General features: G+C 34.6%; 1 protein-coding gene across 1 annotated transcript; it reads right to left on the bottom strand.

The window, feature by feature from the left end:
* Positions 1-1,195: 1,195 nt before the first annotated feature.
* Positions 1,196-2,587, bottom strand: LOC147490683 (uncharacterized). The gene is made up of 3 exons (XM_086566546.1): positions 2,427-2,587; positions 2,265-2,327; positions 1,196-1,476 (listed from the first exon to the last, which is right to left on the bottom strand). Exons 1-3 carry the CDS (start codon positions 2,541-2,543, stop codon positions 1,336-1,338), a joined length of 321 nt encoding a protein of 106 aa, XP_086422672.1. The 5' UTR covers positions 2,544-2,587; the 3' UTR covers positions 1,196-1,335.
* Positions 2,588-14,471: the final 11,884 nt, after the last annotated feature.

The raw sequence follows: 14,471 nt of genomic DNA, 5'->3' as shown, positions 1-14,471 counted from the left end.
TATCAAAATAAGTCTAGGAGTCTTCCCACCAATTGCATTTTGAGATTTCCGAGTAACGATAATAGCTCCTATTTCATTTCCTTTATGTTGTGTCAAATCTTGACAACTATCAAATATCTATAAATCAATTTAAGTATTCATTAATCCATGAGTAAGAAGATATTAAATCAAAAAAGTAAGTTTCAAAGCGTATATTCATCCATACATACCATGTTGGTGTTAAAATGTTTGGTTTGATCTATGTAGTGCCCCTCCGAAGATGCATTTGAATTTTGTGAAGTCCAAAGTGGATCAATTGGTACCTCATTGTGACTGTATAGATGATCCTATAACATTTACAATGAATTATGATGCTAGCTAAAAATTTGTCACAAGAAAAATGTATATCAAAGTAACTACGCGACGGCCAAATTAGATCGTCTAATGCTTCATAGGTTGCTCCAGTTGGGGCGCCAGAGTTTTAGGAAGTTCGTTGGCATGGGATATCTCGAACGTAAGGCTATTCCCATTTTCCAACACTCACTATTAAAATGAACTATAAACGGAAGAGGTCGTCCACATAGATTGAGTTTGCATAAATACTTTATAATATCATTTTGATTGAGTCGTCCTCATAATAATTGATATTAGAATCATTATGAACAATAGTTGTGTAGAGAGTTACCTCGTCTTGGTCACTTGATTGAAATTTATCTTCATTAAATAATTCATTTTCCACATTAAAAACATCATATGTCTATTCCATTTCACTCAATGTCATAAAAAAAATAGGTCCTTATAAATAGAAATAGAACAAAAAAATTTGAAAAAAAAAAAGAATATTCGTAGAGAAAGAAGAGATGTGTGAATTAAGTTTATTTGGATTGAAAAATAAGAGAAGTGGAAAAAAAAAATGTGTAGATTTAAAGAATATTTCTTGAGAGTAAAAAGACAAAATTTGAATAAAAAAACAAAAGTTGAAATTTAGATGTTTTCACTTCTAAATAGAGTCTGCCCTAAGAGATTATTTGGAAACATGTCCGATATTTTAATTTTTTTAAATAGAATTTGCTTTGAGAGATATGGGGTCTCTATATAGAGATCCCCCTATTTATAGTACAATGTTACAAAACAGTTACATAGTTGTTACAAACTTCTTATGTGTTATTCTTTGAATGCTACAGACTTTTCTTCACATTACTTATTAGGAGAATTCTCGCTGCAAGTCTCCAACAACTTTTTCTAGGATAAAAACAATTCAATCTACCCATTATTTTTGTATTAAGTTCCCATTTTAAAATTTGGATAATATATACACGTGGAATTAATAAATATCAAAATCTAAACCAACAACAGCTAAAATGGTGCGGAAGCAACATCTCTCGAGTCCATGAAACCAGGTTGAATACGACATATTTGATATTCAACGTCCCCATCTTGCTCGGTTATCAAATTTCTTTTCTCATTTCCTACACTAGTCATCACTTGCTCCATTCCCTGCATGCAAGCACATCAAAATCAGATCAATTGAGCGATACACATATTGATATATGCTGTAAGGTAATCAACCATATCTGTCCTTACAGATTACAAATATAATACAGTTACGATTAACAATGATAAGTATTTATTCATACATGTGTGATGTGCCGGCCTCGATCTTTTGACACATAAGCTTGTCAGGCATAAAAGTAACTGAATGCAAAAGTTTGGTGTGCAACAAATTATTAGTTAAAAAAGGTTTTTCACGAGGGCCTTGTTTGTGTTCTAAAGGTGGTCCAAATGCCGAATTTCATATTAAAAATAAAGCAACTCAATCAAAGTTTGCCACTACAAACTTATACAGTTATAGTGTAGAGGTTTGATACTTTAAATTTGATTGATGAACTTTCCTTCCATATGCTAAAAGCACATCACAACAACTAAAACCCTGCCCTCGACTCCCTCGATCAAGACTTATATATTCAACATAATCAATCAAAATTGGATTTGCACTCTTTTCTCTATATCAATTAAAGAAAACTGTACCGTACCAGTCTAGCATTTTTTTTATTTACATATTAAACAGAAACTTAACAAGTACTTGAAAAAAAAAATCATATGGGAAAAAAATGATTACTTTTAGAATGAGTATTTTCTTCATGTAGCAGCATTTCTTGAAAAATGCACTCTACTATTACTCATATCATATATACTGGCTTCTAGAATCTATATATAATTTGTCATCAAAACATAAGTACAATAACATTCTAATATGTATATTAGAATATGAAAGAATAATTTACCTCTGTGAAGATACTCAAAGCTTCTTCTGAGCTCTTGTTGTTCACCACATACAGAGCTGCTTCCTTCATTTAATCAAAAACATAACTAAGTAAGATATATAAGTTATTTGAGTTGATACATACACAAAAAACAAGTACTTGAAAATAAATTCATAAGCCTACCCTTGCATATTGAATCTGATCATAACTGAGCGTTCTTGGTTCACTTTCAATAGATGACATCCTTTGTATTGAAACTCCGGCAGCATTTTTCATGTTCTTGTTTTGTGTCCCTTTCATATCCAGAAATAGAAAGGAAAAACAGAGATGGTCGAATGATATATTTGATTGAAGGAACACAACTTTTGGGATCTTATATAGGTGGTGTAAGCACGAGAGTGGATTTTTATTATTTGCCACACGGCAGTATGGGATGACCTTACGTGGTAACAAAAAACAAAAATCACGGACACGTGCCACATATAAGATTAGTTGCGTCAACCAGAAGAGTGAGTTCTCATTTTTGCTCATCTAACAAGCCTAGGATATTTTCCGACTTTCTGCACTTTCTGTTGCTTTCGGTTAAAATGTACCGTTATGCCATGATGGGCCTAATCGGGGGCCCAATAATTAGGTCTATTGTGATTGGACCCGTTTCACAAATCTGGCCCGGCTTGAGAATGCGGGGAGTTTGAGATTTGCAATTTGAGAGCATTCACCATTTCTTACGGTTTTGTAACCACGTGGCATTACAATGAATAAATTGACTTGTTTCCTTTATTTTTTGGACTGAAACTAGTCTTTTATCCCATAAAAGCCATATTCTACTACTCATATCACTAGCATAATTATGCATAAATTGCCATGAAGGGCAGCAGAATTTCCTTATCTTCCTGCTATTAGCCTGTCTAACTTTAGTCTCAAGAAGACCCTGCTTTTATTATGAATTCTAAAGTTATTGATGTCCTTAACTTTAGAAATTTGATTCATCCCCCTCACATTCCATGCACACATGTTCATCTCCATTTTGAACCTAATCCTTTTGTGTTCCTTTGTCTACCTTTGCCTTTGCCTACTAGCTCTGATAGCGGTGAAGTTACTTCCTCATTGTCTCTTCTCTGTGCTCTTGTTTTGGCTTCTGTAGGTCCTTCCTTCCTAGAGCTCCTAGTGTTATTGGAGATTGATTTCCCACCATTTCTGACTTTGCCACTTCTCGATTAATATGGCTCGTCTCCCTGTACCAGACTTTGATCCGAGAAAATATCATACGCCTCTCGGAGATGTCATCATCTAAGTACTCTTCATTGTTTGCTAATACTTGAAACTGATTATGTTCTGCCTCAAATCCTCTATACTTTTCCTTTGTAGCCTCCTGTCTCTGTTGCCTTCTATTCTTATCTCTTTGAATCCCTTGTGAAGGTAGGATGCTAATTTATCCATTCATCGAGTCTATAAGCCTCTCTACCTCTCTAGTTTGGTGTAACTGAGCTAGAGTCACTCCTATAGTAGTATTTGCAACTACTTCATTGTCATGAAAAGGAACAATAGCCTGTGATAAGGAAATATTCTCATGTAGCCTCTGAGCATTCAAAATGCAACTTTCTACTGCTAGAGTAGGAGTGGGAGCCAAATATTGTGGTGTGGCATTACTCTCATTCAATCTTTGAGTTTCTCTTGCTGGTGACATGGCAGTAATAATAGCCCATGAGTTGGCATTCCGCCCATTCAAGTCTTGAGCCATGACATTTCCTTGAGGTGGACCTTGATTAACCTCTAAAAGAGCATGAGCAAGAACAGTCGTTTGTGCTACAACATTTCTCTCATTAGTTCCTTGGCCATTCATCATAGGCGATATCACTGTTGGGGGAAGCAAAGTGTTAACCCCATCCATTCTTACTTCTTCATTTGTTGTTTCATTTGCAACAGGGTTAGTTTTCATAGGACATTTGGCTTCCTTGTGTCCTAACTTGTTACAAACTCTGCAAATCATTGGGAGCCACATATACTCAACTATTACCACTTCCTTACCTCCAAGCTTGAATCTCAGTCTATCAGGGTAAGTTGCACTAATAGGCACCTCCACACAAGCTTTAGCATAGTCAAGTCTTAAGTTCATCTGTGTTGCATTATCCCAACAGTGTGGTTTGCCTAATCTGCTTGTTATAAAGTTGATTCCTTTTTTTGTCCAAAGCTGCTTTGGAACCCCATAATTTAACCCAGATTGGTAGAGTTGACATAGAATTTCTCTGTTCCTCCAATTCTGCAGTCCATGGTCTCACCATAAACACACGTCCAGCAATAAAGAGAGGTTCGGTTTCAAGCACTAACTGTCTATCTTCTTCTTCTTGGAACTTAAAATAAAAGAGTTCCTTGTCTGTTGCAATCTCATATGCAGCTTTTGTTTCCCATGTCCTTTCAAGCACTCTCTTTACCACAGGGAATGGAAGCCTTTTATCAACAAAGAAGCCTACAATGTGGTTTGACCATTTCTCAATTCCTTCCATCAGAATTTCTTCTAGGACATCCATAACATCTAGATCCATATCAGTCTCTATCCAGTCTAACTGGCCACTTGCAAAGTTGGTGGTAGGATTTGAAAACATTGAGCTCCATGAAGTAGCAGAGCCCGGTAGAGACCCTGGTGTAGCCATTACTCCCAAGGAGAAAGGAAGGACAGAAAGAAGGAGAGGAAAAGAAGGAACAAAAATGCTTACAATGATCTCATTCCTTACCTAAGGAGGATTATTAATTGATGAACAAAACCTCAACTTTGTTAAAAGAAGATAGAAGAATTCAAAAATTAACAATCTCTGCAAGGAGTATAAGGGAAACAATTATCAAGCTAAAATTAGACTTTCAACCGTTCACTCGTAAGTCTAGCTGAAACCCTTTTCTCCGACGAGTTACTTGCACCAGAAGTTACTATAAGCGGGAAAGAAAGAAGATAAGAAATTGAAGAGAGTTTATAAGCCTTAGAAAGCGTACCTTAAGAGGGAAAAAAGGACATGTTTTGAAAGCCCTTTAATTCGGCCTAAAGCAAACTCTGAAGCTACCCATGGAAAAGGTAACCATGTAACAAGTCCATGGTGTCTATTGGGAGCAATAGTATAAGACAGAGAAGGGAGTTATGGATGGAACTCAAACTTTTACATAACAATGTAACAAGTCCATGGTGTCTATTGGGGGATTTTAACAATGTTCTATACTCTCATGAGAGGATAGGTGGTGAGCCAGTACACCCTAATGAAACTATACCTTTTGCCAATTTCATTCACTATGCAAGCCTTTCAGACCTTATATCTACAGGTAATTTATTTACATGGACAAATAATGGAGATGTTGTAAGGAAATGGTCGAAGATAGATAGAGTTTTGGTGAATTCACACTGGATTTCTTCTTTCACTAATTCTATAGTTGAGTTCCACACTCAAGGGACCTCTGATCATACCCCAATGGTCATTAACATGCTAGCAAAGTCGCGTTGAAAGGAAACTTTCCCTTTAGATTTTGTAATTACTAGACACTCCATCCTAATTTCCAACAAACAGTTCAACTATGTTGGGATAGTGAAGCGTATGGCAATTCTATGTATACTCTTTCTCAAAAACTCAAGATTCTGAAGTCTAAGCTCAAGAGTTGGGCGAGAAAGTATATGTCATATTTACAAAAGAGAGTAGAAGTTCCATGAGAGGAGTTGAAACATATTCAAAAGGAACTACACAAGACTGCTTGAAATGGAAGAAATGAACTACAAACAGAGAACTGAATGTGATTGAATGCAATATGGGGATAAATGCAATGCATATTTTTTTTGAATCTATCATGGAGAAGAAGGGAAGAAACTTGATATGAGCAGTGAAGGATCAGAATGGAAGGAGAATGCAAGGACAACAACAAGTATCTCAAGCATTTGTTATTTACTATGAGAGCATTCTAGGGGAGGACTCTGAATCACAGTGTGAAAAAGCTTTTTTGGAAGAGCTAGAACTTAGAAATGTGATTAATGATGATATGGCCTTAAAATTAGTTGAAAGTGTTACTTCAGAGGAGATTCATGAAGCTCTTTTTTCTATGCAGGACAACAAATCACCTGGTCTAGATGGATTCAATGCCTTTTTCTTCAAAAAAGCTTGGCCAATCCTAGGAGAAGACTTCATTAAGGCAGTTAAGTCTAGTTTTGAATTTAATACTATTCATAGAGGGACTAATTCTACCTTTATATGCTTGATTCTTAAAATGTATAAGCCCTCTCGGATTGAAGAATTTAGGCTCATTGCTTGTTGTAATGTAATATATAAATGCATCTCGAAGGTTATAGGTAACAGACTAAAACCTTACATCTCTCCTTTGATTGATATGAACCAATCTACCTTTGTTCATGGTAGATCTATTTAAGATAATTTACTTCTTGCTCATGAGCTTTTGAGGGGCTATAACATAAAACATGGAGCAAGGAGATGCTCCCTTAAGATAGACATCCAAAAAGCTTATGATAGTGTAAGTTGGGATACATTGGAAAAGATTCTAAGGAAATTCAGATTGCCTTTGGCTTTCATAAGTTGGATTAAGATGTGCTTCACAACACCTTGCTATTCCATTCTTGTAAATGGATGTCCTCAAGGTTTCTTCAGTGACAAGAAAGGTCTCAGACAAGGGGATCCTTTGTCCCCTTATCTATTTGTTCTTATTATGGAGATTTTTGGTGGTCTCATGAAACAGGCTATTGCTAGGTGGTGGTCTCATGAAACAGGCTATTGCTAGGTGGTGGTCTCATGAAACAAGCTATTGCTAGGAAACATATTTATTATCATTCAAAATGTAAGAGACTACATATTACACATTTGTGTTTTGCAGATGATATACTCCTATTTTGCAAAGGTGAAGCAAACTCCATCCAAGGAGTTCATGAAGTTCTAGACATGTTCTCAAAGGTCACTAGCCTCAGATTGAATGCATTAAAGACATCTCTCCTAACAAGAAGCATGAGTACAAGCTCAAGTGAATATCTGGCTGGTATTTTAGGTGTTTCACTAGTTGTACCACCTGTTAAATACTTGGGATTACCTCTCACTGTGTCTAGATTGGGGTTAAATGATTGCCTTCCTTTAATTGAAATGGTATCTTCAAGAATTACAAACTTGAAGAATAGGCTGCTAACTTTTGCTGGAAGACTCAAACTCATTCAGTCGGTTTTATCCTCTTTTCACACTTATTGGGCAAAAACCTTTATCTTACCAAAAGGAGTTGTTGACATAGTGGCAAAGCTGACAAATAGATTTCTTTAGGTTGGACCTAGCATGGAAAGGAAATTACACAAGGCAAGTCATGAAACTTTAAGGTACATCAAGAGAGAAGGGGGGTTAAACATTATTAATCATAAAGTTTGGAACATTGTAGCTTATTGTGGTCTTATATTCAAAGCTACAAGGAAAGAGGAATCATTATGGGCAAGGTGGATATGGGAGTACCAGTTGAGAGGCAAACACTTTTGGACTATGAAGACACCTACAGATTGCTCCTGGGTATGGAAGGCTATCCTAAAACATAGGAAACATGCAGTCAAGTTTATAAGGCATGTTATAGCAAATGGAGAAGATACTATCTTATGGCATCATCCTTGGTGCTATGCAGGATGCCTGTTTGAAAATTTGGAAGCTAGAGAGAGGTTAGCCCTCCCAGATGATGCAAAAGTTATTGACCTCATGCAAAATGGTAGGTGGAGTGATAGAGTGCATAAGTTGCCAGATTCTGAACTTAAGAAACTCATTTTGAGAACTGAGATTCAGGACTTGATGCCAAAGGACTCAGTGGTGTGGACTGAGACATCTTCTGGTGAGTATTCTACAAAGTCGGCCTATATGAGTTTGAGGAAAATAAAGGATAAAGTCAAGTGGTACAAGCTCGTGTGGGGAAAACTAACAGTGCCGAAGCATTCTTTCATTGCCTGCATTGTTTAGTGGTAGTTTATCAACCTAGGATAGATTAATAAAGAAGAAAAGGTTGCATCATTCAGAATGTTGCTTTCGCAACAATGCGCGAGAGAATTCTTATCATCTGTTCTTTGACTGCCCGTTTTCTAAAGATATATGGTCTACAATAAAGAGATTGATGGTGATAAGAGCCCAAAACTGTAGTTTCAACCCCTTAATAATATTATATTTAGTTCAATTATGTTTATAATAAATAAGAGTTAGTAATATTTACGTATTTTTGTGTATTTAAGGTCTTAGAATCAATTATGTAAAGAAATACGTCACTTTTGCAAGAGAAAGGAGTCAAATTGCTTGCTAGAGAAATTATATGATTAAAGCCCAAGTTTAAAGGAGAGAAAAAAACCTTTTTAAAGCCTAGTCAAAGCTGAAAAGTCAAAGTCAACGCGGGTAGAAAAAGAGCAGAAAAGTCTATAGAATTTCCGCAGGCTGTATCTTTGGACTTAGACCTCGAAATTAGGCCTATTGTATGTCAAAACGACTGACTCGGAAAGAGCTTTCTATTGGTCTAATCCTTGACCTAATCAGAGTAATAAAAGTGGATGAAAATGGTGTTGCAGTAAATTCCTATAGAGAAACCTGTTTTGGACTTAAGTAATTAGGTTTTAGGCTTGATTTAGTGGCCCAAAACACAGCTCCAAAGCCCATGCACGAAATTATAAACCTAACCCTCTCCTATATAAAGAGGATAAAGGCAAAACTCTATTATCTCTCTCTCCCATTAGTTAGAATAATTTAGATATCTCCCTCCCATTAGTTATAATAATTTAGATCTCTCCCTCCCATTAGTTAGTTAGAATAATTTAGATCTCTCCCTCCCATTAGTTAGAATAATTTAGCTCTCTCTCTCTTTCTCTCTCTCTCATTTTTTTTGTTTAGTATAGTAGTTTAAGTAATTAGGGTTTATAATTGTAGCCTCCATAAAACCTCCATTAAAATACCTTCAAGTTATTATTATTATTCAATTCAATTGATTCTCTTTCTATTATGTCTTTTTCTCATTCTTTTATTTAAATCAAGTCCTCTCAAAGCTTCATTCAAACTCTCTCTAATGGGAGTTTAGTTTGGATTCATGGGACTATCATGAATAAAAGAATGAGAAGAAGACATAATAAAAAAGGAAGTAATTGAATTGAATAATAATAATAACTTTAAGGTATTTTAATAGAGGTTTTATAGAGGCTACAATTATAAACTCTATATACTTAAACTACTATACTAAACTAAAGAAAGGGGAGAGAGAGAACTAAATTATTCTAACTAATGGGAGAGAGAGATCTAAATTATTCTAATTAATGGGAGAGAGAGAGAGATAGTAGAGTTTTGTCTTCATCCTCTTTGTATAGGAGAGGGTTAAGTTTACAATTTCGTACATGGGCTTTGGAGCTGTGTTTTGGGCTACTAAATCAAGCCTAAAACCTAATTACTTAAGTCCAAAAAGGGTTTCTATATGAAAATTTACTACAATACCCTTTTCGTCCACTTTTACTGCTCTGATTGGGTCAAGGTTGGGACCATTAGAAATCTCTTTCCGAACCAGCCGTTTTGACATATAATAGGCTCAATTCCAAAGTCTAAGTCCAAAGATACGGCCTACGAAAGTTTTGTTGACTTTTCTGCTCTTTTTATACCTGCGTTGACTTTGACTTTTCAGCTCTGACTAGACTTTAAAAGGCTTTTTCTCTCCTTTAAACTTGGGCTTTAATCATATAATTTCTTTAGCAAACAATTTAACTTCTTTCTCTTGCAAAAGTGACATATTTATTTACATAATTGATTTCAAAACCTGAAATACACAAAAACACGTAAACATTACTAACTCTTATTTATTATAAACATAATTGGCCAAAATATAATATTATTAAGGGGTTGAAACTACAATTTTGGGCTCTTATCAAACCACCCCCAAACAACATTTTGCTTGTCCTCAAACAAATATGTGAAATTAAAATAAGTGGCCATAAATGTATTCCTAACTACTCTCGTTTCGTTGAGTGCGACTGCATTGACCATATGCAATAAAATCTGAAACCACTAAGAATTCCCTAGTGGACGAGTTATAGTCTTGTGAGAGTTTTCTAGAAAATGTACTCACAAACTTCATTTATACTACAACGACTAAGAAATAAAAGTAATTGTCCCCTAATTTATCTTAGATATCTATATATCTAACTAGTATTTAAACAAGGATCATCAATCTAACTCTTAAATTAATACATGCATAATAATCAAATTATCTTAAGATAAACAACTATACAATGAACTATGATATGAAATGTAATGACAGGTCTTTTTCTGAAACTTTTGGGTAGCGTGCCTAAGTAGGTTCTCACAAGGATTGTGTCAAGACAGATAATACTCTGATTTTTCCACTCAAGTTTGCTAACTACAGTGTGCATTGGGAACACGTTTCCTCACAATCTCAATGACAATCCAAGGAAGCCGAGGTTGATCAAATATATCTACCACTTACTATCACACCAACTTATTCCTAATTGAGCTAATAGAGATCTTTATTAAGTGATACGGGGCATAGGTGTTGGTTAAAGAAGGAAGAAAATGGATATTTAAAAAGACAAATATGAGAAAATAGGGTCTTCATATTATGTAACTAGATAAAACCTTATTCTTATTTTGCTTCTACACATTGTTTCCATCCTTAGCCCTTTTGTTTTGGCTTTTAACTCATTTTGATTCTATTTTTAGAGTTTTAACTTTTTATTTTATTTATATTTAACAAAAATCAGCCTACCCAATATATATTGGGTAGGCTGATTTTTGTTAAATATAAATATTGGATGGAAACTTTATTTTCTTTTTCTTTTGAAGCAACTAACTAATTTTTGTTTACATAAGTTTTTCTCTTCTCTTTTTTTCACTCATCCTATTTCTCAAACTTATCCAGATAGGTAGGCTGATTTTATTTTTTATTTCGTTTTATTGGGTAAAGAATTTGTGGTTGTGAAAAGGCTAATGAAAGGATCAGTGGGGCGACTAGCGGATAATAAATTTCATATAGGTGTGAATTTCTGGCTATATCGATCCAAATAGTGTATAAATTCTCGCTTAGGATATGATATGGTGATCAAGCAAATGAATGTGTGATTTCTCTACTCGGATTTGACTACTCCCTTGTGTCATCACTCAGATCTTAATTCATATGAGTTTTTTGCTAGATGCTCACAAGATATGTATTAAGTACTCTAACCTAGGTCTCAGAAAAATACTGCTAAGTACAATCATAGATGCTCATGCAAGATGTTCATTAAAAAATGCAATGACTATTACCTACATATTAATTTAAGTTTCAAAAATTAAATCCTAATTTAAGTACTACGTGAGATTTCTAGACTAATATCATCATGAAGAAGAGAACAATACCATTATCACTAAGTGCATAACATAAACTATATATATATATATATATATATATATATATATATATATATATATATATATATATATATATATATATATATATATATATATATATTTTTTTTTTTTTTTTTTCTAATTTTTATAAGACAAATAATAATGTATATACAACATATAATATGTGCTTAAACATTTACAACGTGTTTCTATACCACCCCCAAACAGAATCATGTTTTGTCCCCACAGTATGGAATGAAAATAAAGGATAGAGAGTACCATAGAAACGTACTTGTAAATAGGAGCACCTGAAAAAGAAGGTTAATCTATACTAATATAAAAAAAATAAAAAATATACACAACTCCTATATGAGTTCCTCCCGATATGGAGATAACATGAAATGATAAATAGCGCTTGGGAAATATGTGGACTCTAACAGAAATAAAATAATACTATACGTTCACAAATCAAACATGCGCCTATCGTGGCTCCTATCGGATTAGCTTCCGAAATTCCGTGAAATAGTGAATTTCAATTCACGAAATTAAGGTACCTAATTACATTATGAATCCCAACAAAATCAACAAGGCCTATGGATTCTATATTTCGATATATATTTATAGATGCAATTTTAATATGTGAATGTACAATGTGCTAAAATTAAATATACCACCCCCAAACAATTTGGGAGATGGGAGTTCATGAAATAATTCAATAGCACAATTAAATTATGTAACTAACTAATTTTTATGATTTTTAACATTTTATAAAGAAAAGTGTGTAATTTACATCCTAAAAGTGCCTAATTTTTGTAAATATTTCTATCTCACCCCCAAACAATCGAACGCTTTGTCCTCAAAGTGTAAAGAGATATGAAAAGAATTTATCATAGAAACGTGGCAAAAATTGGCAATACCTGTAACAGAAATATTATAAAGAAGATATGATAACATGAAACACAATTAAACTATTACGTACTAACTAACATGGACTCTACTAGAGTAAACATGGCAAGCAAAGAGTGGCAAAAAGATTTGAAATGAAATATCAAAATACACCACCCTCAAACAAAATTTGAAAACTCTTTTTAAGTTTGAAAATTTTTGTGGCCTTTACTCCAGAAAGGTGGTATTATACAAAAACTTGGGTCTTATAAAGTCAGATACTTGAGACTTTATCTAATATATATGTACAATGCTCTTACCATATATCAACAACCGAAAAGGTTGTGGGTCTTTTCATAAATAATTAACATGGAATGCACCCCCAAACTGAATCAAGCATCAAGACTTCCTACGATGCAACTCAGTGGAATGAGAGCGAGATTTGATGGACTGAGAACCTAATCGAGCGTGTACTCTCTTTTTTTAACGAAAGGGTGTCCAAGTGAATGATCGTGAGAAAACGAATGGTTGTGGAAAATACTTGGAATGTAGATAAGTGTTAGAAAGAAAGAGTGGGAAAAATGATTGGATTCTATGAGGGATTAGCTTAGGTGGATGGTGGTTGGGTGGTGCTCTAGGTAGTGCTTGAGAGGGTGGATCATCACAGGCTCTTAGAAACTCATAGAATTCATCATCTAGCATCCACATAATTATGGTGTTCATCTGCATCTTTGAGAAAGTCATCAATCTTGTCTAAGGAGTCAAAATTGTGATCTTTATCTTCTTCCATAAGAGGGGTATCTACTAGTGTGGGGACGAAAACATCGACCGCATTAATGTGAGATACAAAACTCTCAATGGACTTCACTTCTCCTTCTATAGGCAAACCTAGTTGTCCCTACTTTAGTCTAAATATGTTAATCTCCATATAAATATTTCCAAAGGAAAGAGTCATTGAACTATCCTGACAATAGATTTGGGCATTGGAGGTTGCCAAGAAAGGACGCCTTAAGATGATGGGAACGGAATCATGAGCAACTTCTGTGTCGAGAATAACGAAGTCGGCTGGATAGTAAAAGTCATGAAATTTAACGAGAATGTTTTCAATTACGCCCTTAGGGTACTTAATAGAACGATCGGCTAACTACAAAGTCATTTTGGTTGGTTTAAGTTCATGAAAACCTAGCTGTTTATATAAATAAAACGGGAGTAAGTTAACACTCACCCCCAGGTCTAATTAATAAAGCAGTTGTTATGAAAGTATCGCCTAAGGTGCATTGTACAGTAGGACGACCAGGGTCCTTGTACTTAACAACTCCGTTATGTTCAGATAAAAAGAGATATTGTTCAGTTAAAAAGGCTTCTTGGGGTATGTTGGTTTTTCTTTTCTTGGTGCACAACTCTTTTAAAAACTTAGCGTGTCCAGGTAGACTTTTTATAGCATCTAGAAAAGGTAGGTTTAAAGTCTGATTTTTAAACACTTTCCTAATCTCATCAAAATTCTCGTCATTTTTAGACACAACTAGTCTCTGGGGATATGGTGGTTTATCTCTATATTTAGCATAAGGGTCAATAATATTATTAGTCTTTGCTTTATCGTTAGTTGTTTTCCATCTAGGTGTCTATATTGGAACCTCTATAGGTGTAGGATCATCAATTTCTATGGTGATATTTAGTAAGGTTGTACCTTTTGGTTGTGGTTGGACTGGAACTTCTACGTTATAGGGTCTTCAGTTTCTATAATAGTATTCGGTATGGTTTCATTTTTAGCTTCTGTTTGAGGGCGATCTTCAGGCATAGTCACTTTATTATCAACTACTCTCCCTGAACGAAGGGTAGTGACTGCATGTAGTTCCCATTGGTTTATATTACTATTACACTGAATATTGTTTATTTCGAAGGCATTGTTTGTTGACTTAAGATTACGCACTGCTAGACTTGGAAACATGCATGTTTGATTATTATTTTGGTTAGGAGACAT

The sequence above is a fragment of the Coptis chinensis genome, chromosome 6 (genome assembly GCF_015680905.1).
Source record: "Coptis chinensis isolate HL-2020 chromosome 6, ASM1568090v1, whole genome shotgun sequence".
Classification (NCBI taxonomy): Eukaryota; Viridiplantae; Streptophyta; class Magnoliopsida; order Ranunculales; family Ranunculaceae; genus Coptis; species Coptis chinensis.
This window is presented reverse-complemented; position numbering and strand designations above follow the sequence as displayed.

What these genes read in the sequence shown, in the direction of transcription:
- LOC147490683 (XM_086566546.1), bottom strand. Translation starts at nt 2,543, where the DNA reads ATGAAAGGGACACAAAACAAGAACATGAAAAATGCTGCCGGAGTTTCA. An exon ending in ATCAGATTCAATATGCAAGG is followed by an intron (nt 2,328 to 2,426) that starts GTAGGCTTATGA and finishes GATTAAATGAAG; the next exon opens with GAAGCAGCTCTGTATGTGGT. An exon ending in CTTTGAGTATCTTCACAGAG is followed by an intron (nt 1,477 to 2,264) that starts GTAAATTATTCT and finishes GCTTGCATGCAG; the next exon opens with GGAATGGAGCAAGTGATGAC.